The sequence below is a fragment of the Pyxicephalus adspersus genome, chromosome 11, assembly GCF_032062135.1.
Source record: "Pyxicephalus adspersus chromosome 11, UCB_Pads_2.0, whole genome shotgun sequence".
NCBI lineage: Eukaryota > Metazoa > Chordata > Amphibia > Anura > Pyxicephalidae > Pyxicephalus > Pyxicephalus adspersus.
In genome coordinates this window covers 44,357,625-44,384,367 of record NC_092868.1, presented here as the reverse complement: position 1 = coordinate 44,384,367, position 26,743 = coordinate 44,357,625, and the positions used below count along the sequence as shown (strand labels likewise).

General features: G+C 38.6%; 1 protein-coding gene across 2 annotated transcripts in view; it reads left to right on the top strand.

The window, feature by feature from the left end:
- Positions 1-26,743, top strand: part of MORN1 (MORN repeat containing 1) — a 182,908-nt gene that overhangs the window by 9,989 nt on the left and 146,176 nt on the right. For both annotated transcript variants that reach the window (XM_072425997.1, XM_072425996.1), the window contains exons 2-6: positions 3,621-3,692; positions 6,133-6,231; positions 13,909-14,019; positions 14,599-14,689; positions 19,051-19,138. In XM_072425997.1, coding sequence (XP_072282098.1) covers positions 3,621-3,692; positions 6,133-6,231; positions 13,909-14,019; positions 14,599-14,689; positions 19,051-19,138 — 461 coding nt within the window. The remainder of the gene's footprint in view (positions 1-3,620; positions 3,693-6,132; positions 6,232-13,908; positions 14,020-14,598; positions 14,690-19,050; positions 19,139-26,743) is intronic.

Sequence of the window (26,743 nt, the reverse complement as noted above, 5' to 3'; positions counted from 1 at the left end):
ATGCTGACATACAGAAGTCTTTTGTTTTAAATAAATTGTTCATAGCACACAATAGGATTTTTATTTTACATTCTTTATGACATTCTATATTAGCCCCACTGACTGTTTCATTGGTTGTGCTATCTGTGAACAAGGGGAAACCTCTTTATACTGGCTCCTCAGAATAGCGCGGTAGCAGGACTGAACATCCGAAAACATTTTGCTAAAAGTTAGCTTCACCAGTATAGGTAAGCGCATGGTATAGATATGAAGCGTAGATAGCTCAACCAATAAAACAATCAGTGGGGCTAACCACCAGTTTTACACCCAGTATTGTCATATAGATTTCAGGTATAAGTAGAATCATGCTGCAAAATGTTAGAAAGTCGGGATAGCCTGGTTTGTCTTCACACCAATATGTGTCTGTAATAAGACTGATGGCGATGTCCATTTTATACAAAAGCAGGAAAGATACCAAAATGAGGGCGAATATCATAGAAATTGGGTGTTTAATAACGTGCAGTCAGCTGAAACAGTAGCAAGATGTTCTTAGATTGTAAGCTCTTTGGGGCAGGGATCTCTCCTCCTCCCGTGCCACTGTCCGAATCTGTCTGTCATTTGTAACCCCTATTTAATGTACAGCGCTGCGTAATATGTTGGCGCTATATAAATCCTGTTTATTATTAATAATAATATTAATAATAATATATGTACAAGGGAGAAACTGAGTTGTGGTATTCCCTAAGGCCATCAGGGAGTATAGCAGGATGTTCCTGTTGCTGTTATATTTGCCCCCTGGTATCTTTCCTTGCATTGTATAAAACTGGACATGGTCATCCTCATTACAGATACACATTGGGCCTGAATTATCAAAGCTCTCCAAGACTTGAGAAAATAAATTATGGGAGATCCTGAGTGATCCTCCAGCAAACCTGAAATTGATTTCTTAAAAAAAAAAACATTTGCCATTAGTTGGCAAATGTTTTCAGTCGTGGACCAGATCTATTCCAGGTTTGCTAGATCATTCAGGTTCAGCCATGATAGTCTGTCGTCTTCAGTCTTAGCAAGCTATGGACCCAGTTCCATTGTCTCTGCCAAAGCAGAGCTAACCAATATGCAACAAAAAGCATCAATTACATGTTTTTTATCCTTGACCACATGACCAATGCCATAGCGTTAGACATGCACCAAAGGAGAAAAAAAAGCTTACAGGCATACAAATTTGTAAGTATTTGATATTCCACACTAATATTTTTCATTTCGTCCAGGGCGATTTTATTAATGCATACCAAAGCAAATAATATGGTGTAGATCAACTACATCAGCCTAATGACAGGTGCCCTTTACCCTCTGTAAGAGTAGATACACATGCAATAGTATACAATTACAGTTTGACCCTCCTGTAATTCTCCCTTTGGGTGTTCCTATAAATAAATCTAAATATATATATATATATATTTAGATATATATATTGAATGTCTATACAAGTACCACCTAGAAGACAGAGCGAGCGAATTGACAAATCTTCTAACGTCACCACATAAAGAATGTATCCCGAGGGTGATGTATTTATATTCTTTGTAATATCAAAGAAAGGCTGTGATTGTACTCTATAGTTATGTCTCGGAATGATTTGTATTGAAATAAATGGTTATAGCATCCAGAGCCACGGTCCAAACTAAACTTTACACAGCAGCTGCTGCCTTGTTTTAGCCCAGTCCAAAAGAAATAATGATGACTCAGAGAGCTCTTTGTCCTCCAACTCCGCAGAGTCCTGTGAATTCTGATTTTCATGTACCTGCTTGCTAGGCTGACTTCATTCTCTAGTTTAATATATCGCCATCTGATACAGTGACTTGAAACAAAAAATAACCTTTAAAGACAGCATGATGTAAACAGTCCATCTTTGTCTTGGCAAGAGGCTATAACTGGCTTTGGGTTTGATGAAGGGAGCAGCGCTTAATATCAAGCTAGCGTCACTTTATGTGAGAAATGCCATTGTAAAAAGTGATTTGCTAAAATATTACAACAGAAAGTCAGTATGCGTGGGATAGACCAAACTTTATGGGACCAATGACTTTTACACTAAGATTGTTTCTTTAGGTTAGAGCAGCCTTTATAGATCTTTTTAACATGAGGGAACCCTTGAAATAACTTCTTCAGGGAACCTGTACTATAATTTCTATATCCACAGCTCACAGTATATTAGTGGTCAATGAGAAGAATTCCTTTTACATTGCTGGCCAGTGAAAAGAAAATACACACACACGTAAAATAAAATGTCACCTATACAGATAGCCAGAAATCTTGGGCTAGGTACACATGTGCAATGGTTCTCGGACGGCGAACTAACGTAATGCAAGTGAAAGGGGGAGAGTGCAGCGGGGTGTCGCTCCATCGTTCTCCCCCCTCCCCTCTCCATAGAGCAGGACGGCGCTGTATGTACAGCTCTCGTTCATGCATGGTGCAGTCATTTTTCATTGGAAAAGATTGTGAAAGATCCGTTCCAACAACAATTATTGCGCGCAGGTACACAGCTAAACTGACCTCAGAGGCTCAAATTGCTCCAAGAAAACTCTAGATAGCTTTGGTATCTCTCTCTGCTTTTATTTGCTTTGTAAGTAGCTAAAAAATCTAATTATAGTATGGGAGTATATTGAGATTTGTGTGTATTTTTCAGCTATTACATATGCTCACTCACTTGATGAAGATTGTCGAAATGTGTTGAGCATTGAGCACAGCACTGTCTATAATATATGTACCTCAGATTACTTGAACATAAGAACATGGAGCTGTTGTTTTTATGCCTTTTAAAAAATATTTGTATAAAAATGTACAGCTTTATATGGTTTAATAATAAAATCTATATGTAATTTTGTAAAAAAAACTTTTTGCTCTCATGATATTATTTTATGTACCTTTAAAATCCCCAACAAATATATGTTGGTTTTGGTATTAAATACCTGTAGAGGAACCCTAGGGTTCCATAGACCCTGAATGGGAAACCCTGGGTTATTTACAGACAATTGAAGATGTTCAGTGTTCTACATTAAAGCCCAATTGAACCTTGATTATTAATCAGCAAAATACAATATAGGTACATCTAGATGTACTAAGTCATACAGTTTGCTTTTTTTAGAAAGCAGTAACAGCATGTGTAGTAGGTCTCTCTGCTGGTACACACCGTGCTGTGTCAAACCTATAGCAAAACTTATGCTGCTTGCTTATTGGAGAGCTCTAGCTTGATTCAGCAAGTCAGACCATGGATTCTACAATACAGAGCAAGGCTCCTTCTATTCAGCATGCTGGCAGGGCAGAGGCTTTTCTACCACTCTAATTGAAAAGTTCAGGGGTGCTAGAAGTATCTTTAGTGTAATGATCCTAGCCATGGGAAACACCGGTGACCCCTATGCACCCTTGGTACCGTATGTATGCTCAGAACATTTGCAGAATATGGCAGACTCGCTCCATTGGTGGTCCAAACCTCTCATTGGAAGGCTTGTCATCACAACAGCTTGGGCTTACTGCAAAATGATTCAGCGAGTGGTGCCATCACAGGGAGATCATTGATGTTTTTCTCATCGGAGGTGGAGTTTTATTGCACCACATGTTCTCATTATTCAATATTTTTATCTCTTTAGGATATGGGATTTACGTTTACACAAATTCATTTTTCCGCTATGAAGGGGAGTGGAAGGATGGAAAGAAACATGGTAAGATTGGTTTCTATTTGCTGATATCTTAGTAATTTATTGTATAAATGACCCAAATGTGAATCATACATTCTGTGAGTAATACACTTAAAAGGAATTAAACTCACTACAATTTGGGCTCACAGGAGGATTTAGACATAATGGGCCTGATTTATTAAAGCTCTCCAAGATTACAGAAAATAGACTGTCATGGGAGAAACTTGAGTGATCCAGGAAAACCCAGTATGAATTTCATAAAATGATTTGCTATGAGTTGGGAAATATTTTCAGTCTTTGACGAAATCCATTCTGGGTCTGCTAGATCACCCAGGTTCTCCCATGTTAATTTTATTTTCTCCAGTCTTGGAGAGCTGTGATAAATCAGGCCCAACGTGTAAGTATGCACAGAATATTTTCACATCATGGTAGACTTACCCGGCACACAAACCACTTCATTGCTGCACTGTCTGAGCTCTACTTGTTCTCTGTCGCATCCATCTTCACTTCATATTCTTCTGAGACCTGGAGTCTTTGGCCATCTTTATTTGCTAGGTAGAATGACATAACTCCCTGGTAAAAACATGAGAAATGCTCCAACACTTCCCCACACTGTCTAAAACATTTCCAGTGCTCCTTGTCACTATTGTCATCCCTAAAATGTGTGGTCCTTTGCTACCGGAGGGTGAATTGACTGAGCAGCAGTTCTGGTCCATTCATGTAAGTAGGCTCAGAGTTATGTGACATGCAACCACTCTACCAGATGCCAAGTGCAGGGCCATCAATAACCTCCAACAATATCCCCCAGTAAAGAATCCGAAACATCAGTATCCAGCAACTCTACCTGCAGACACGTCTCTCTGTTGGCTCAACTCTATTATCCAAATCTCCTTGTGACTAGCAGTTCAGGACAATCTTACCCTTAGCTGTACTTCCTCTGGCTCTCTCTGTTCTTTGCTGGTGGGGTTCTGTTTTCTCTTTTGGGCCTTTACTTGTTGTCTCCATTCCACCAGGTATCTCTGACCATTCTAGAATATTGAGTCCACACTTCTTCCTAGGACACATGCTTCTAGCCTCTCCATGTGCTGGACAGAGGCTTAGTCCCTCTCCCATCCCATGTGTAGCATTGGCTATGATCTGCAGCAGAATATTCTAACATAAGTCTGCTGGCCTCTGTCCCAGGACTTGCAGAGGTGATAGTTACACTATTGTATATATGTGCATTTTGGCTTACCAAATTATATCTATTTATGGCTTTCATTGGAATGAAACTGCAATTTTATACTGTATACAAATGCTACATTTGGAACATCCAAGACAAAATTTTGATCATTTCGGTTGAAAATCCAGCAACAGCAACATCAACATCATTTAGTGATCTGTCCTGTTGTATCACTAAATGGACTACCAACAAACTTTATGGTTCCTCCTATGGCGGAAGTTATAGTGGGGCGACTGCATATCATCCTTCCTCTACCCTTTCTATAGAATGAACAGCAATGTTAAGCATTGAACTTCTGTATGGGATGTGAGGGATTAGCCTCAAGTGGATTGCATAGAGGCATTAAAGACTTGACTTAGAATTTCAGGGTGCTTTTCCTATTTTATTGAGCTCCAACAAAGAAACTAAACATTCAGGATTTTCCCTCACAGAGCATCACTTGCCTCTGACACACTTTCTCCAGAGTTATTGGTTCAATTGACCTAAACTTTGAGAGACCTCCTTGGCACACAGGCTTTCTGTCTCACACCTGGCCTCTGGCTTAAACTCAACCTCCAGGTTAGTCTCCAATACCAACTCCCTTTTATTATCACCAGCCAGGTACTCCAGAGCTAACTCCAGTACCTGGCCTGGCAGTGTGGTGGAGTGTTTGACCCACCCAGTTTGTCCGAGACACACTGCACCTGGATCCTAAATAAAGACCTGCAAATTTGTGCAACCTCACCCAGATCCGATCAATATCCTCTTTTCTAGTTAAAACCAAAGGAGAGGCTTCCAAATACATTCTTGTCCAAGTCTTTACACTTCTTAATACATCACAGGGGCTTTACCTTTGTGGTAAAAGAAAACCAATTGTCTGGGAAAAATCAAACCTGGTAATTCATTTTTTCTTTCAAATCAATCAGTCAGGGAATTCATTGTAAAGCATTTAGGCATGTGATTGTTTCCAGAATCTGCCATGGCAAGGCAGACCATCTCATTTCCTTGGGCAACTGAAGGTTGAATTTCGAATGTTTGGCATGGTTTCCTTCAAAAAACTGCTTGATTAGATAAACTCATAACAGGCTTTTTTGGAATATCCTTTGCTCTAACTATACAGCTGCCCACCTCATAAAAATTCTGTGCATCACGACACAAGTGGAAAAACATATGGTAAATTGAATAATCAATACATTTTAACATATAAACAAGAGAAAGTCATTAGAGGCAGTAATGACTACCACTTATTCCTTTTTATTGCAGGTCACGGGAAGCTTTTATTTAGAGATGGAAGTTACTATGAAGGGGAGTTCATACATGGAGAAATTACTGGAAACGGACTGCGTTACTGGGCAACATCAGGTTAATTCTTGTCTCTTTTACTTATTTAAGAGCAATTCCAGACAGCAAGTGAAACCTTTCAATGAGCTACTGATGTTATACAGAAAACGCTGCAACTATAATAAAATCTAAACATTTACCCAATTTATTTTAATGTGATTTCTCTGTAATCCATTGCAATCAAAATTTAGAGAGGACCCTACTAGGTCAGTGAGGGTCTGTTCACACAAATTCATTATGTTGCAGTGTGTTAACTTTATTATTTACATTGTAAGTTAACGCATGTTGTGTTGTGTATTATCATGTGCTGCATTAAAGCAGCCCATTCATTTTAATGTACTAACAAATTAACAGCCATAGATCCAAAAATCATACTTGTTGCATTTTTAGTATCGCAACACACAGTAGTGTATTCGTATACACTGGGCCTGATTTAATAAAGCTCCCTAAGGCTGTAGAGAATACATTTTCATCAGTGATCCAGCAAACCCTGAATGAATCTGGTCCAGGATTGAAAACCTTCTAACAATTAGCAAATTACCGTATTTTTCGGACTATAAGACGCACCAATTTTAAAAAAAACCTAGAAAAACCTAGAAAAAAAAGATTCTGAACAAAATACTAAAAAATCACTCTGTGTCAATGTATCGCCTTCTAATCACTCTGTGTCAATGTATCCCCTTCTAATCACTCTGACACAGAGTGATCAGAAGGGGATACATTGACACAGAGTGATTAGAAGGGGATATATTGACACAATGTATCCCCTTCTGATCACCCTGTGCCAAAAAATCATACTCACCCGATACCGCGATCCCGCGATGCTGTGGGCTTCTTCTTCTCCTCGCTCTCCTCCTGGCTGCAGCGTGTGTCCCCTCCTCCTCTGAGCGAGGAGAAGCCGACACGCATACCCCAGCGATCCCATAAGCAGGCTGATCCAGCCTGCTTATGAGATCGCGGGGGCACGGGTGTTGGCTTCTCCTGGCTCTCCTCCTGGCTGCAGCGTGTCTCCTCCTCTGAGAGAGGAGAAGCCGACACGCATGCCCCCGCGATCCCATAAGCAGGCTGGATAAGCAAGCAGCTCTCCAGCCTGCCTATGGGATCGCGGGGGTATGCGTGTCGGCTTCTCCTCGCTCAGAGGAGGAGGAGACACGCGCTGCAGCCGGGAGGAGAGCGAGGAGAAGAAGCACGCAGCATCGCGGGATCGCGGTATCGGATGAGTATGATTTTTTTAAATTATATTTAACATGTATTCGGTGTATAAGACGCACCCACTTTTCCCCCCCAGTTTTGGGGAAGAAAAAGTGCGTCTTATAGTCCGAAAAATACGGTACTTTTAAGAAATCCATTCCAGGTTTGCTGTATCACCCAAGTTCACTGATGAAATATATCCTCTCCAGCCTTGGAGAGCTTTCATAAATCATGCCTTTTGTATTTGCACAGTGGCGATTGATAAGTGCTATTTAAAATTAATTGCTTTGAAACGCACCAACATGTATAACATTTGTCCTGAAATGTGGTACTGCAATGGCTTGATTTGAAGAAGCCCTGTGAACAGGGCCGGATTTGTACTTTTTTCTCCCCTAGGTCTGTTACCTTGTTGCTGCCCTTCCCCCTCAACTGCTTTGAAAGACGGCTCTTAATGTTCAGACTGGCAGTGAGTGTGCGGTGAGGTTACCGCTGCCTCAAGGAAGATGCTACAAATCGCTTCTCCCTACAGCAACCCCATATACAATATATTGGGGAAACGGCAAACAGAATAGCGACGCCAGAAGCCACAGGCTGTCATATGTGCTGGCCCCAAAACAGTTCTGCACCTAACCTAATTGTATATTTAAATTGAATAGTCCAAACAGCAGAACATCACAATATAATTTAAGGTGCAAAAGATAGCAGAGCTTACTGTCCATTATGTCCCAGAGGCAAACTGGGGGGAGAGAGATGGAGAAAGAGAAGGAGAGAAATCCAGCCCTGCCTGTGAATGTACTTCCTGGTGCATCTGCTCTGTAAATTTCTCCATCTTTTCCCTCTTTATACACTTTAATTAAAACATTTTTTTATACATTTCATGCTAACAAGGAGGCTGCTGTGGATGTGTATGACTTTCAATCCTATATCACTAACAGGGCTTCTCAGATCACTAAATTACTAAGGAAATGAGTGCAGATGATTGGTGCACTACAGTAATCTAGGATTCTGACTCCATGTATACATCTCATGGTTTAAACTTCAGTTTTCATTGGACTGTATTAATAAATAAAAAACAATACTGTATGTCATCATAGACTTTCTTGCCTCTATTAAGCTGCATACACACGTGAAATAATTATCGTTGGAACTTAACGACTAAAAGTTCACAACGATGCCGATGAACGAGGATTGTTGGTGGAAACGAACGAACGACCGTCCCGACGGATCTGATTGGGCGACGATTGTTCGCAATCTATTGTGTGTACCGTCGTTCAGTGATCGTGGATGTTCTCCTGTACATGTCACTTCTTGCAATGTTCAAACATCGTATATCTAGCATGTATACAATATTAGTGGATTATATTTGAACAATCGTATCGTTACAGCATGTACAGAATTGTGCACAATACGATCGTTCAAAATATTTGTGCATAGTCGTTAGCCGTTAGTTTTCTAAGGACAATTATTGCACGTGTGTACCTAGCTTTAGTGTTACGAATGGGTCAAATTAACAGAGATGGATAAGAGAGATGGGTGACAAAAAGAATCAATCAAAAGAAACATACAACGATGTGGTCATATGTCATAACAATATGAAGGCTGTTGTACAACAAATAGTCCTCTGATTGTCACATAAGGAAGAACAGTGTTATACCAAATACACATTGTTGACCTCTAATGGGAATATGTGGTGATACCAGAATACTGGAGCCTCGGTATTGGATGGTATATATGTCATCCATTGAACTTTAAACAATAAACATTCCAACCTGACCATGTCCGCTGCATGGACTTTTGATCAAGTAATAACACGAGAGGGAAAGGTATTGGGGGTGAGTGATGAAGAGAGGGAGGGATTGTGCCTGTGGACTAATAGGGCCATTGCCCCATGTACTTTCCACATTCACTGAGAGGAAGGTTTACCACTCACATGGCCGATGACCCTCAGTGATTAAAAAGATAGGCTTCTCATGGTGCTCAGATTATGTCAAACTTATCAAGCCTATCAAAAAACCTTTTAACCCTAAGTCTCACTATCCAACATTCCTGTAAGTGTCAATTTCTTAATTGCAAGGCCAATATTTTTGCTCAAATTTAAATTGAGGAAGTAGTTCTGTAGGTACATCTAATACAGATTGCCTGTTTAGAAGTGAGAGTAGGATGTGGTGACAGGGTCTCTTTAAACCATTCCATTATTTAATGTTTTGACCTTCTTTGCTATCAGCTGAGTTATAGAATAGTATCTGTAACTTATTAGATTTTTTTCACAAACGATTCCAGAAAACATTCAACTCCCACTACTAGTTTGTGTTTTGCTTAAAGATAATAAGAGAACCAGGACAGAAAAAGATATTATTAATACATTTCCTCTAAGTAGTAATGCTGCATTTTCTGCAAATCTAAATTAATGATCATTTTCAATTTTTTTTACTGTTTGACAACAGATGAATCCAGCTCAGAGCTTTTACCTGTTAGCTGCTGAGGGTTGCATAATAGTCAGTAATGATTTGATGGTGCGGTTTTCTTGGAAAGAAAAATCTAATTGTTTAGAGCTGGTAAAAGAATCTTGATGATTTGGCAGCTTCTGGCAATCCTGAAAGGTGATCTGAAAATCCTTATAGTGAAACAAGCAGTAGATGAAGCTGCTGCACCATCAATTTTTCATTATAATAGGAGACTGATGTTTATTAGATGCAGTTTCTTAGGACCTTTTAAAGCTGAAATTCAGGCAAATAAAAAAATGCATTCATGAAATACATATAAAGGAGCTGTTTAACCTGCCAAATGAAATTGTCAGTGATAGACTGAGATTTATGCAGCATTTTCACACAGCGCAGCCCTGTTTGGTAGAGCAATGGACACTTAGGGGTCTACTCTCTGCCCTCAACCTATGATTGAATATTAAAAGAGGTATAAGACTCATTGGGCCTGATTTAATAAAGCTCTCCAAGACTGATGAGGATACACTGACTGATGAGAAATCCATTCCAGGTTTGATGGATCACCCAGCTTCACTGATAAAAGTGTATCCTCCCCAGTCTTGGAGAGCTTTAAAAAACTAGGCCAATTGGGTTAGATTTTTTTGAAGCTCTCCAAGACTGTCAGAGAAAGACTATCATGGGAGAATCCTGGTGATCCAGCAAACCAAATATAATACAAAGCATTGAAAACATTGCAAAATAATAGGAAATGATTTTATGAAATCCATTTCGGGATTGCTGGATCACCAAGGTTCTCCAATGATGTCTATCCTTTGGAGAGCCTAAATAAATTGGGCCCATAGACTTGATTCCCCATGACCTGCCTCTTTTTTCCCCTGAACCTTAACAAGCTGGATGGTTAATTATAGTATATCGAAGCCATATCTGATTCTTCTCGAGTAGCCTTTCTATCCCTGAGCAACCTTTGAAAATATGTCCAGGTCTTAGGGAACCCCTATTGGGGGTCAATGGGTAAAAAACCTCTTCCATTGGGGGCCACTGAAAAGAATTTCCCCCTACAGTTGTGGCTGGAGTTCCTCCTGTATAACCAACTTAACCTCCTGGGTGGTTCATTTCTGTCTGGATTTATATGTCTAAAATCGGTACATTGTTTTTCATGAAAATTTATTTTCCAGTATATTATAACAGTATGAGTATAATAAAGTTTGAAACACACCGCTCCTAGCAACTTTTTTTTTTACCCCGAGTCACACTCGGGGTTACCGCTCGGGAGGTTAAAGACTCAATATTGTCATTCAACTGGCCCTTCCACATGGTGTTGGCCCCAGAACTATGCAGGCAATTCAAATTTGGGATCATATAACCCCCAGCAACCTCTTGAGGAACCCTGGTTGAGAATAGCTGCTCTAGACATTTAATAAAAGGAGGTCCTGTAATTTTACTTTACACATCCCACTTCCATAAACACTAATGGGAATTGATAACATCCAATAGGTTCTTACTTTTGACCTTTGTAAGTCCACATATATTTGCATTCATTGCACAATGGCAGCAAACATTATCGTAGAGCTGCCCAGAAAACATCTTATTAGATTTCAATGTCTTATGGACTTTTCAGAAACTGCAAAGCAATGAAATATGCATTTTGGATGGATTTATCATGTAATTACATTTGAAGTACTGATATGAAATAGTGTTTTTATTTTTTAAAAAGTACACAATGTCTATGCAATGGGCAAGGTAAAGTCTTTTGTTCTGGAAAATACAATGTAACCGGATAGGGAAATCTCTAAGGAGATCATATCTGAAAAATAATGATCAATGGATTAAGCATAACATATTCTAGTCATAGCATTCTTGGATCTCAAACTTAGTTCTGTTTCAGTTACTTATAAATTACACCAAAATGCAATGAAGTGTATTGTAGATTACACCATGAACAAGCAAGTTGTAGTATCCTCAGCGAGTAACAATATACTAGTTTAGTAAATCTGTCCTCGGTGGGTAATGAATGAAGAACAGCTTTTTGTATTTCTCAGCATTTTGACATATGATTGTAATGTTCTCATTATAGTCATTTTGTTTGATTTACCAAAAAGTTCAAGGAAAATAACTGATAATAATTAATCTCCTGCTTAGTCAACCTGGGCACATTTAAGTTCCTTAAATCTAAAGTTAAAATCTGCCTAATTTTATCCCTGGCTTCTTCTTTCCTTCCTATTTAACATGCTAATGGAATAACTAATTAAAATTCCATTCCATTCCATTCAGTTATTATAACATCCAGCCCTATCCAATACAGGTAGATCAGTTCTGATGGGGAAGGGGGGGGAGGGTTGGCATGGTGGTTTGCAATCAGTAGCCTCCTGAAAACCATAATCTGTGTTAATACATACATGTGATGTTATGCCTGCATGACTGAAACCTAATACATGAAATTGATTGGCCATTTAAAGCAAAGCTGGGGTAAGAAAGTGCTAGATAATGCTAAATATCCTCAAGCCCGTAAATACAGTAGGCTCTGTTTAACTTGCTGCAACTTCTAGTGCAAACTATGAAAAGCTGGCTCACAGTGTGCAGTGAAATCAGAGTAGGCATTTTTTTTTATAGAAGAGGGGCCTTAGGAGTACTGAAGTACAAGGCTTAAAAGTACATCCTCAAAATAATTACAACTCCATATACCTGACATTTAAGGAAAGCATGCTAAACCATTGTGATTATATATCCATTTATACACTTGAAGTAAGTCTCTGGGCATTGAAAAAGAGGTTAAATTGACACGTAAAAGCAGGTACAACCAGGTATGCTATTAGTAATCAGCTTTGTGGATGCCAGGTCTGGTCTGCTGTCATTCCTGACTAGTAAAGTACTGTGATGAGCAGCCTAGCTAACCTGTGATAAAGTATGAGGGTAATTTGTTATTTGTAATAGCCTCAGCATATTTGTTGTTTCAATAATTTTTATTAGAAATTTTCAAATTTTTACAGACAACAACATGTTAAGTAAAAAAAAGTAAACTTTCACAAAAAACAACCTCAGCATACTTTTAATGGTATTTAACACTAAGGTTTGTAATGAATTGGACCCTGTAAAAAAAAAAAAAACAAATATATATATATATATATATATATATATATATATATATATATATATATTGGTGTATATATCCAATTAAGAACTTTGTCTCTGCTCAGTACGTGTCCAAGCTTTTGGCTGTCAGTACAGGCTGTTAGTTTGACAGCCGATGTCCCCATCTATTTAACAGCTGTTTAGCACTAATCAGCACAAACAGATGTTTCAGCATTTTTTAAATGTAAACACATTTTGATACAGTTTATTAGCTGCTGCTGCAAGAACAGCTAGGTATAATATATATTTTATATGCAGACATTGCTGAAACAGATATAAAAGTAAGGAAAAATGTAGTTTATTTCAATCATTTTAAATTTTGAGTAACTCCCTATTATCCTTACTTAGTACTTTGTAAAGCTAAAGCCCCTTTATCACAGGATGGTCATTCATGTAATAGTCATTGCAATCATCATTATGTGGGGGACACTCAATCAGAATACTGTGAACCCAGACTGAGCCCAGGCTGACCTTTTTTATTCATTCTATTTGGTAAATACAAAATGAAGCCTTGCTGGCCCCCAAAAGGAATATCCTTTTTTTGTTCTATAATTCATTAATAACAAAAAGGAAAACACTGAAATAAAAATGTATACAAAAACTTGTGTTTTAATTATTGCAGGTACAGTAGTGAATGGCTACCTTTGACAATTGCCACCTAAACAAATGTGCCCAAAGATTTTCTTTTTCCGATAATAATGCAACATTTTGGATTTTTTTTCATTTTCCACCCTAGAGACAGTGGTCACCGGGACAAAGAGCAGGGGCCTGGTGCACTGAATCTCAACATGACTTCTGCTACCAATGGCAATTGCCTTTGGCTGCCTGACATCCTACTTTTTGGGCAGTCATATTTTTTTAGCATAGACAGGCTTTGTAAAATAGTTTCATAGAAACCATCTAAAGTGCTTTTTTTCACTTTCTTATTTTCCTACAGGAAACAAATATTCTGGTGACTTTGAAGAGGGAGAGCTTCATGGGCATGGTGTCATGCATTACCAAGATGGTGGACGCTATGAAGGAGAGTTTGCATTTGGAATAAGAGAAGGTGTGTAACACTATGTGTTCCCAACGCCACTGTTATATCTCTAAGATTTATTTATTTAGCTATAATTTCTTCCACTTTTTACCCTTCTCAAGGTAATTACTTTGAGTACAAGGCAGTCAGCTGTGAAAGACAAAACTACTAGCATGCATGATCTGACCTAACTATTCCACAAACGTGCCATGTTGGATACTCGCACAGATCATATATCTCTTGAATTTACCATCATACAAAAGTAGGAAATGTGCCATCTTTTGATTTAAGGATCATTCCAATCAAGAGGCAAGGTGTGCATCCCATTCCTGATGGTTCTATAAAACTGATTTATAAGTTGCTCGTAATAATGTTTTATAGGGGATACCTCTCTGTGTGAGTTTTCAATTCGTCTATGCCAACTGCAAATTTGACCAGTAACAAAGTAATCAGTTTCAGGTTCTCCTCTAGAGTGAGTGTAGTTAAAACCAAAAAAATAAGTAAAAGAGCACCCTACACACGCAAGATTCTCATCTACTGCAGAATTATTGCCATTGTGTACATAGCCTAACTGTAATCTCCCTTATCTTTGCTTTATTTTTGGTGTAGGGCATGGTTTGTTGGTGGATAAAGATGGACAGACATACTCGGGAGCTTTTCACAAAAACAAAAAGTATGGAGAAGGACAGATGAGTTACCAGTGAGTATTTGTTTTTCTTTTAATCATTATTGTCATTGCTACCTAATCCCCATAGAGATTTTTTTTTTGTAATAGTTTCCAGTGGCAGGAGAATAAACAAACACTGAATACACTCTGTGTTCTATGGATAGGGAAGGATAAGCAAGGAAAGAACAGTGGTTGAGGACCGCTGTCCACATGGTAGAATGCTCATGCTCATCTTCAATCTCATCAACATTCTTCTGATGTATGTGCATACAGTAGATTTTGGATTTTCCGTGATATGTCCGTTATATGAATGCACTATTAACAGCAAACAGACAAAGATGAAGGATGCTTGAAGTAACAACCTTGGATGGCGCTGTGTAGAACTCATGAACTCAGCACTCCAAAGTACAGTGTTCTTGCCTTATTATAGTACTATCACAAGATGTTTTAAAAGCCAACGTTTCAAGGCTTCCCAGAGCCTTTTCCTCAAGGCAAAACAGTGACAAAAGGTAATGCATGCCAAACACTCATATTCATAAGGAATTTACCCTTAACACCTGTACTCCCACCCCTGTTATCCCAATAGTCCCACCCATGTTTTCTGTGCACATAGCCTAATACATAATTAAGCTCAGGCTACTGTAAAGCATAAATTGGCTGCCAAAGCCTCCTTTCTCACAGATGCTCATGCTATTTTTTAATCTTTTTAAAGGCCACCCCAGTTCTTTTTGCTTTCATACCACTTCCTTTTTGACCAGTCATTCAATAAAAGGGTGTCTGGAATCATTCCAGTTACCTTTTCACCAGCATTTTAAGCTCTGATGGGATAACCTAGAATGCATTGGCTTGTTTTCAGTGTGGAGCTCCTTCTCTTTTATATTGTCACCTTTTCAGATATTTTCTCTTCATTTGCTGCACTGACAAAAGGCTCGACCGACAGTCTCCTTAGTAGAAAATAATTATTTTGTGAAAATGTGGAAGGGTTTGGACCTCTCCCAGAAATGTGTAATATGATAAATTAAAACATGTTAGCATGAGTTGGGCTCTAAGTCCTAAGCCTTGTTGAATTTTACCCATATTCATTTGTGTAACACCAGTGGAACCTCTCTCAAACCTTGGGGAAACACTGCCTTGTGGTGCTTTACTGAATAACAAATGTATGAAATGATACGTCACTACATTCCTTGAAGTTTACATTTCAGTGGTCACATTTTTCCTTAGTTCCAAAGAACATTAGTTCATTATTCCTGTACAAAGCAGAAAACCTCATACTTGGAGAGCCGACGGGGTATAATGTGATACTTGCTTCACGGAAGATCTGCACCTGTGTTCAGCAAGTGAGACTTTTCGTCTGTAAACACTCAGCTTGTGCTGTATGTCATCTAACGCTACATGTGTCTGCCAGCGGGATATCGTCACACTGTGCGCGCATGGCCTGTAATCTGAAGAAACACATGTTTTGACGTCATGCATTCCAAATGTATTTCTAAAGCTCCCAGTGTAATGCTATCTGGCTCTCTGGCACAAACCTCTGTACACATGTTTACTTTGCCTGGCTACTCAACGGTTTTGGACTGGCACCTCTTGGGCAACAGGTGCAATCATTTTGAGTAAAGGCAAGTGGCACCCATGTGACATTGTCATCATCGAAAAGGGATATCCCATAGAAAATAGCGCTGGGTGCCTCAAATGCATGGACTAGGATTTTGTATGAGTTTCCTGGGCTCCCCTCCAAAGTAATCACAAAGGACTCCATAAGACTAGTACATACTTGCGGAATTTGGCCTAACAGGAGATATGAAGGGTGTGTTTTCTTTTGTAACCATCACAATATTTTCATGCTGAGATTCTTTTTTCCACACTTGTTTTGTCTCTGTAGATTTTGTGTTTGGTATAATGTACATGGAGGCAGCAAGGGTGTGCCTTACCAAATTGGTTCCCGAAAGCATAAAGGTTAACTTGTGGCAAACAACTAAATTTTCTGATGAAATACATATGTGAAAGATGTTTGATCTGCCAAGAAGTTTGCATGTCTGTCTGTCCAGTCCTGACATTTACACAGCCCCATCCATCTAGTGACCTGACTTTTATCTCCTGCGGTTAAGCAATACAACCTGGTTATCCTCCTGCAACCATCCAGTTTAGGGACAGAAAAGGAGCAGCAGATACAGGGTCACTGAATCGAAAATAAGGTAGATGGAAATTGAAAGGTTTGATTTAAAAATGTCGGTAGCATGTTGGTGGGCAGGGGCAGAAAATTGGGGGACTAGCAAAGGCATGCATGCATAGCAAGCATGTTAAACTTCTATTTAACTTTGTGTGACTCTGATTCTAAGGTTACCTCTAGCAGGGAGATCCTCACTAGAGTTTCTGATTGTGTCCACTTACCAAGGCACTTAAAGATTCTTTTCACATCTGTTGCTGTGAAAAGTAAAAAAAAGTTAAAAAGTGAAAAATAAGTCAGACCCCTGGGTGAAAGATTTCACCATGGAGTATCCATCTTACCACTGCAGAGACATAATCACTAAACTACTTTAAACCCCCCATTGGTATCTATCCAAATCTAAAATATCAGTCCTAAATTGACTTTTACTTAAAACCGAAAAGACACAGAGAATGTGTTTCATATGTGTATATACAGAGAAACGCCACATAAATTAATGCATGCCTTTTTGTCACCTTCTTTCATATTTCCAAGGTATACACTGTAGGAATATTATTTACTGCATGCCTTTTGCATACTCATTTAGATGTTGTTGTACTATATGTATTTTGGGGGTTACATTTCACTTCTAAATGAAATGGACATTATATTGTGAGGTGCTGCCCGCAACTGTTCATTGCTTTTAACCACAAAGCATAAAAGTAAGCCGAAGGGGATACCAATAAAGTTTGGAATGTGGAAACCAAGTTGTAAATTACAAAAACTTTCTCTCATGTGTGTTCTGTTAAGGGAATGTATAGAACATATGGGTTGAGGCAGTCCTTGGTTAGGTGTTTTATTATTAACATATTGAACTATATGGTATTTTAAAGCAGAAGCTACACAAAGTTATATAAAAAGCACAAGGGCAAGTTATAACGGTAAGGTTTGAGTTATATTTTATTTACAGACTCAAATCAGTTTTGCATCTAAAACAAAACATGTACATGGATTTTTAGATATTTGCATGCAAATTAGATTAGGGAGTAAGTACAAGATTGGCTTAAGGTTTTGGGTGTTGGTTCGGTTTAAAGATTAGGTAGAGAAATGGAGTAAAAGTACATTTTAAGGATTAGGCATTAGGAAACCTGTACTGGGAATTGATATGAAGCCGTCATTGGAAGACAGAAGACCATGCTAGGAGACAGAAGCTGGCTCTAACATGGCTGCATGAGATCAGAAGCACAGAGATGCAAGAAAGAATGATCAAAAGGTAGAAGTGCAGGTAGTCCCAGGGTTAAGGACATCCGACATACGGACGTCTCCTAGATACAAATGAGACTTCCCTGCTCGCTGTGTGCTGAATGGAGGCTTGGAGGTGGGAGGGAGCAGAAGAAATCTTTTGCTAAACACAGCTGAGGTTGTGGGTTACCTTAAGGACTGAGCTCTTTCTGCAACATCTTGTAACACTTTAATGACCAAGACAAACTCTGCAGTTGTTTATATTTGCATATCAAAGCACAGCTTGCTCTAGACATTATTAAATGTCTAGGCTCCATAAAGAGTTTTTTTTTTTTTTTGCTTTGTTTGTGATCAGCTCATAGTGAGGATTTTATGCAGTAACTGACACCAAGCTGCCTAATAATATGTTGAGACAAACATCTGTCCTAATTTATAAAATGCATTTATAAAAATAATGTACCTGTTCCGACTTACAAATTCAACGTAAGAAAAAAACTTCAGTCTCTATCTCATATGTAACCCGGGTACTACCTGTAGGTATTTTATTTAGAAAAAAAACAAATTTATTGTACAGTTTGTACATAGAGGTGCCTGCAAATACCTGGAACAACCCCTTAAACACTATAGACATAAGCAAATTTCATGTCAAAACTGAAGCCTTTTCCAGTACATTTATTGATGCATTAATTCGCTATGATGGGCGCTCAACTAGCCAACAGGAAGGCACAATAGGTGGAAAAGCATATTGGCACTATCTGGAACCTTTTTCTAATATTCAACCATGACTGGAAGGTTTGAGATGCTGCAGCAAGCAACCTCCAGGTTCCCCATACTTTTTTTCTTGCAGCAGTTTGCCTTTCCATATTTTCCAGTTTCAGAGTCTCTGTAATCATGGCCCTCTGTATAAAAATCATTGCAATGTATTTCATATTTTACATCAAAGTCTACTTTGGCAGTAAGTCTTGGAGCCACGTTCCAGCTGATAAGCATGAAATGTGTTTTATTACAGGAATGGTGATCATTATGAGGGAAACTGGGTGCTGGACCAACGTCAAGGACATGGAGTGCTGCACTGTTTAGATGGAACCATTTATGAGGTGTAGTAACGCTATATTATATCTCGTTCTTTGTGGTTCCACCCTTCTCAAATTTCCTGGAAGCTCCTATTAGTAGTCCCTCGCCTTATATCATCATTCTGGATGAAACTCCTTTTGTAATATTTCAAAAATTATCTTCAAAAAATTGTAACATGATTTTGTTTTATTGAAGGGTTTGGAAAGAAATGAGCTAAGCAAATTTTAAAAGCTTTGTTATGTGGATCTCCAACCTCTCCTTCAGTCTTGTGAAGTTGTACAGGCTCCTCTTCTGTACTGAAATTGCCTACTCTGATATCACTGCACGAGTTTATCTTCTAACAAAGCGCATTTGAAGCTATAGCAAATTCGTTGGGGATCTGTTCAAAGTGTGCTTTACTTGTGGCTGCTCCATCAATTACAATATGCTGAATATGTGGATTGCTTCTGATTTATTTTATGTCCTTATTTGTAAAATAGCAGAGACATTGACCGTCATGTCGCTTTTTTAATTCCTTAAATTATTTGATTAGATTACACTAAAAGAGGGAAGGGGGATTATTTAAAGTGGAACTAAACCAAAAATAAAAGAAAACACATTCACCTTTAATCCCACAGATCCATTGACCCATCCGGAGGTTTCCTCCATCGGGTCCTGTGTCGTCCCCGTATCCTCCTCTGTGGAGGAATCCAGAGCCGCCATCTTCGTTGGGCTTCTTCTTATTTTTTCGTGCTTCACCCAATCTTGCACTGTGCAGAGAGATTGGGTGACGTGGAAAGGGAAAAAAAGTGTGCTGATCTCGCTGCACATGCGTGAGATTAGCATTTTTTCCCTATTACAGAAAAGGATCCTTCCGCTCCAATATCGGGCATGCGCAGAAGGAGCAGCCAGGAGTCTCCCAGGATGCGTGATGTAGGTATTCCAGGAGGCTCTGCGCTGCTATTCTGTTGCATTTAGGAAAAAAAAAAAAAAGAGGGTCATTTTTACCTTATAAGTATAATGATGTGAGTGAATCCATGAGTGAGGCTGTCAATGTTAGTACATACAGCTAAAGCCATGCTGCAGCCATGCAATTGATGGACAGGTAGTTAATGAGGTCAGGCTCAGAGAGTCGTTCCAAGTGGCAATTGATGCCTATGTGTTCATTTTATTATTTGTATCCCGAAAATTGATAATGGGTGTACATAGACATTAGAGAACTGCAGTTTGACTAAAGTAGTATGTAAAATATTCCTTGAAAGCCAGAATAGGTTTGTGATGTGAATATTTTACCATCTTTTGTATATATAATCTGTTGTAATTTGAGTTTACTTATCTGGTAAGTGATTCAAAACAGGAACATAAGTTAGTAAATGCACACCATTATTTTACACTTAAGCTTACTTTGGATTTCCAACTTATTTTGTAGCTCTCTAGATCCATTAAGTGTCTTCTACTTTAATCCATTTTATGCTAATTGTATTCAGGATACCTATGAATTAAACATTCATTATTTCCAAACTAGGAATCTCTCACTAAAACTATGCTAATGTGTAATGTACTAATATTGGTTGTAATTATCCTCCATTATAACTCAATTAGCACACAGCTCTGTAGCTGTGGATAGAGACAATGGAGAAGTGTAAATCTATGATTTCCCAGGCAGACTTGAAGATTCATTTACTCTGTCTTTTTGCTGCCTTGTTAGGTAGAGTTTTACAGACTGTCCTGCAGTGTTTTTGGGAAAAGGTTCATTTCTTACCAGATGGGCACAGGTATAAAAATATATTGTCATCTGGCTTATGTAGACAAAATGACATTATCCTTAAAATGGTCACTCTTCCCCATCCTCCATCGTTTTCTCCTTACCTTACCCTACTTAACCTCCTAGCTGCTTGCTCCTATTTTGGCCAACAATGGGATCGGCCATATTGACAAATTCAGGGGTGGTGACATTATTCCCCCAAATATTCGGCCAGGCAAATGGGAGGTCACATCTTCATGCCTGGTAACCCCAGATAGCATTCCTAGCTGCACAGGAACAAGAAGCTGCAACAGATTGTAGGTAAGTAGATAAAGGTTGGTGGAAGATGACCGAAGAGAGAAAGACTTTCATGATGTTCTTCATGAGCAAGGTGACTGTGTCTCCTTAAAGACAGATAGGTACTTATTTGACTGCTAAAATCTGTCTTTTGAAAAACCTTTCTCTAAACATGAACACTTAGACTGTCCAAGCATGCAAATTTGTGTCAGTTTGGTAGAGAAACCTGTTTCTGGAAATGACATCAGACAACGTTCCAGAGATGCTAGATAATGGTGTCCCTTTAAATTATGACATTAAGGTATGAAAATATTCTAATGACCATTTAGAGCCATGTCACATAAGCAATCCTGTCCCTAGAGACAAGAAATTTTAATAGGATTGCCAACAAATTACTAAAGAGTCACTTTCTCACTAGCCAGGCCGTGATGTTGCATCCTTGCTGTTCCTATGCCTGCGTGGGAAATTCTGCAGCATTCTTGGTCCATAGACATAAGTGGAAGCCATTCCTGGGTGATTTTGCTGCTGAGGATTAATTGCTGACATCAGTCTTGAGATACAAAGATGAATGTACGCAGGAATACCCTCCAAGGGGCATGTCATATTAGCACCTTGTAGTAGAGATTTGGAGCAACTGCAAATCTCTCTGCTTGTGTTTTGTAGTAGTATCTGGTTACAGTATTGCTGCTGATGCTCACTATATTGCTTATCTATACAGCAACCTCATTGGAATACTTGGAAAAAAACACTAAAGCTGGTGATTTTATTGTAGGCTCCAGTGACTAAGCTACACTTGGAATTTCTGTGACCCTAAATTGACAGTTCTTAGTTACAAAATAGAAAAACTCTTTAAAATCACCAATGTGACATCTAACACTTTCATCAAACTAGAATTGCCCTTCTTTCTTCATATATGTTATCAGTCTTTTGAGTTCATTATAGAAATAGTTAATAGATCTGAAAAGAAAAGAATTTAGTTCTCACAATACCCTGGGAGCCACATCGTGACTGGTCCATTACTAGCCAGCAATGGAAACTGATGATGTAATTAAATGTCCTGTTGCTGATTAGCTGTTTTTCTGGTGAGCCCTATAGACTTTTTATCAATAGCCTGCTGTCAATCAGAGTTTCTGGAAGAAAGGGGCATTTTTCAATACACATGACTGTCATGTGTCATAAGCTTTGCTTTGCCTCGTTTGCACATTATTCATGCAAATGTGTATAGTCTTTATTCTGTTGCTGAAACATGTTTTTCTTCTTTTTCTCCCTAGCACTCAGTTCTCATTTAAGGGTACCTCTTGTCTTGTTCTTCCTATTTGTGCTCATAATTTCCTGCTGGAATTATTGGTCGCACCTCATTTCATATAAAGTCCCTATAAAGTATAAAACCAAGTAACTCAGTAACCTTTATAAGTAATCATTGGAACAAATTTCCTCATGCAGGTGTACAGCAAATTATTATTGGAAAGGTTCATGACTAACACAGTTTTATATTCCGGCCTCAGCAAAGTGCTAATACCATGTCTCAGAAAAAAATTTTTGAATGTGGATACCAATTATACGAATTGGAGGAAAGCATGTCCCCTGCACACAATGGTTCAAATCAAATGCTTCCTTTCAGTCTCCTAACAACAGCTAGAACAATGACAAGTGAATCTGCTTTTATCTTCAACGGACCGTTTCCTTTTCGTTACTTTTTATATATAAGCAGTCTAGAAGTGCACAAGGAGCCAAAGGTCAAAGCATCAGTTATGTCACTCAAGTTCATTGGAGATGTCAGACGTAAGGGGAAACATCTAGTAAAAACATACCACATGCTCACTGGATTGTAGAAAGACCCATCTAATGTTACACTCTATTTGCACCTATGTTACTGTAGTAGCATGTGTTATCTACACACGTCACTGCTTGTGGTGTTGTATTAAAGTAGACTTCTCAGATGTTAACATAAAGCTCAGTGGTAAAGTGATCCTTACTTGGTTTAAAAAAGTATATTCCCTGCCTAAGAGCAGACACATGAAAATATCCCCAGTACTGCCCGAAAGCTGTGCCTTTCTAAGTTTTGGCATTTTGGTCCTATAGGCTAATTATAAAACTGTACGATAGTCCTTTAAAATACTTAGAATTAAAGAAAGCTAACAGGTTTGATGTAAACTCTAATTATCAGATTAAATTTAAGGTAGGTTATATACAAAACCTAGTACTGGAAAGCACCCTGGACCAGGACAATCTAAAGTACCCCTCCAAAAAAATACGAAAAGCAATTATCCTGGGTTTTTCATTTCAATTACTTCTGCAGCCCTTCCACTATTTTGATGTAATTACTTATCATGGTTGCACAGTTTCATAGTCCGTATGAAAAAAAAAAAGAAAGTCCATCAAGTTCAACCCTTAGGGAAATAAACAGATGCCAGATAAAAACCCTGTAGACATAGTTGGTCCAAAAGAAGGAAAAAAAACCCCTGGTTCAATTTGCCCCAACGGGGAAAAAAAATCCTTCCTGATTCCATGAGGCAATCGGATGTTCCCTGGATTAACAGTCTCTGTTATCATTCCCATCAAGCTTCCTGAAAAAACAATAAGACATAGTATCTCCATTTAATCCAAATATACATCCTTAAATCTTCATCTCTGATGAGCGAAACACCTCAGCCATCATACCTCACCACCTCCTACCAGCCGTTCGCTTGCCATGCTTATATTTCGGCTTTGCTAGTTTAAGGTTTATTGACCCACAAGGAATTATTTTAGAGCAGAAGATTTAATGTGACAGCCAGGCAATTAGCAATGAATGTTTGGAGATATTGCCCATATTACAGATGGGCACAGGTATAAAAAATTATGTCATCTGGCCCATGCAGGGCAAAATGACATTAACTTTAAAGTGGTCACACTTTCCCCATCCTTCACCTTCCATGCTTAACTTACCCTTCTTAACCTTGCAGCTGCTTGTTCCAGACTCCTTTAGGATATCAGATACTGAGCATTGCAATGTGCACCGAGGTGAGGCAGGAAGGCAATATATAATTTTTCATTTCATTAAATATATAAATCATCATATACTTTCTGATTAAATATACAAACCAGTAAACCAGACTGGATAAAATATTTCTTTTGCTGCTTACTTTGATTGAAGTCCACCAGGAACTTAGCAGAAGCAGTGTTTTAAATCAGTACAATGGGGCTTTGGAGCTCAAAAGGCAAACCTACCAATCCTTTTATAATGGTTCAAATTATATCTATGTGTATCATTTCCAATATAACTAATTCAAATCGGCAGAGACTCCCTGAAATCTTCCCGTCTGCTCATCAGGTTTTTTTGGTTTATAGGTGGATAAAATTAAAAGGAAAACAATTCCCTCACTATTTGCAGTCTCCTTCTTAAAGCTAAGTTGAATCGTCTGCTTTCATATATATTTTGTTTGTGTATAGCTAAAGTTGGTATTTAAATAAGGAATACAACCATTATTTTTGTGATTTTTCACTGCTTTTCACTCCTTTTGCCTTTAGGAAAGCTGTTCCGTGCCCCTTATTGCAGCTGAATTTGTTGCTTTACACAAAAAATGTGCCTACAGATAATAGAAAGTAGCTAGCTGTGAATGTATTATCATCCAGCTGCTAAACAACCATTCTCAGGAACAATCATTGAATAAATGTTCACTGTGACCATAAGTGGTCTGACCAGGCAGACATTCTCATATGTCTGTGGGCATTTTTGTATGCTCAGGTTTCCAATTTTGCAGACTGTTTCATTACAGGATCACTAGGTGGCACTCTATGATTTCTTTATTGCTGCCTCTAAAGCAATGTGATAGGTTAGCTGCTAGCACAGCTCCCTGCTGAGTTGTAAATGTTTACCACTACAGTTACATTTTCAATAGAAATATGCTTAAAGGTGGAACAATTTCTCGCTGGGAACAATATCCAACAACACCACCAACCAACAATGCTAAGTACTCAAGCAGATCCGTAGAATGGTAGAGCACGCACGGCCTCTTTTTTTTTTTTAAATTCATCTATAAATGCAGAAAAACAGCATTCAATAGAAAGAACAGTGTTCAATGTGAAGAACAGTGCACGTCTTATGATTAGCAATTTTATTTAACTCTTTTTTTTTTTTTTCTTCCTCGTTCCCTGTAGACACTCGCGTGCCTTAACCGTACATTTGTAAAATTTATTTTCACATTATCTGCAAGTTGCTTTCGTGGGACTCAGAATGACGTCCGAGTATATTTTATAAACTCCTGAAGGTGGAAGGGGCGAGTAATAAAGTGTAAAGATTATGTTTTCTGGCTCAGTCTGTTGATGTAAATGACTCCCTTTAGGGTGGAATAATACTGAGCTTGGCTGCATAAAATAAGGAAAACTAGAGACGTGAGATTTCATCGTTTGTAAAAAGACATAGCGAGGAACAAGAATACACTTTCACAGGCTTGTAACAATATAGTTTGGGTGGATATTTGTAGGTTGATCCAACCATTGGTTCCTCGTATCTGGACTCTACCAGGTGGACTTTACCAATGAAGTTAATGTCTCTGCATTCATGATAAGGTCAAATATATAAAAGAGAGGTCGTTAGTAGCATCATTCCAAATTTCACACAATCTAGTCTTGGTATGGGGTCATTCGACCTGAAGTAATGTCACATTGTGGTGCCCATTACCAATATGTTCTTTCGCTGTAGACAGTTGACTTCTAGGATTTCGGGTGTTCATGGTTTAGTCTAGGTGTGATCAATAGAACACTAAATATCATATAATATGATAAATACACATGGGGCCACCAAACAGTTTGTGCAGATTGAGCAGCCAGACAAAGGGCACTCCGGGCAATTTGTTTTACATATGGAAGAGATGGGACCCTTTCCCATGGGCATTGCTCACTTCTAGGGGAGGTGAGGCATTCTTTATGCTACCCAAATCATTGCAATTTCTCTCTGCCTACGGACAATTAAGGATTAGTAATTAGGCCGTAGGATTAAAGCCTCAAAAAGAGGCTGTTTGGTTGCTTTGTCTGAAATGATGAAATGTCGGAATACTGCAACAGAAACAACAAGACCCAGCACTGGCTTCATCCTTAAACCAGCTGTTTCTTTAAAGTGATCTTGTCAGCCAATTTAAATACTTAAAGTAAAGATATTCTACTATTATGCAGAACATTTTAGTGTTTTACTTAAATATTCTGGACATAGTCCCACCAACTGCTATCCCCTGTGCAAAGCAGCTCAATAGCCAACAAGGCTCCGTCACTTGATATAGAATTCTAGTTGATGAAACTTCTCCCCAAGGTCGGGGTAGCATTCGTAGGCATCATTCGGGCTCTGCTTTTGTACATGACTTTTACTTATAAATGTTTAAAACTGATCTCACATTTTGGGGTTTAATGGCTATGTAACTGAGAAAGCTGTTTGATTTCAGATCCAATTGAAAGGGTCAATCCCCCCAATGCTAAAGTTTTGCTCATGGGTATATATCACTGTGTTGAATCACATGAGCAATTCATTTATATTTCCTTGATTCTGGTGGTGAAATCTCATCATTAGATCTTCCAGATTCAATTACCATGTTGTTATGCAGCCTTACTCTTTCTGTAACAGTGCATGAACTAT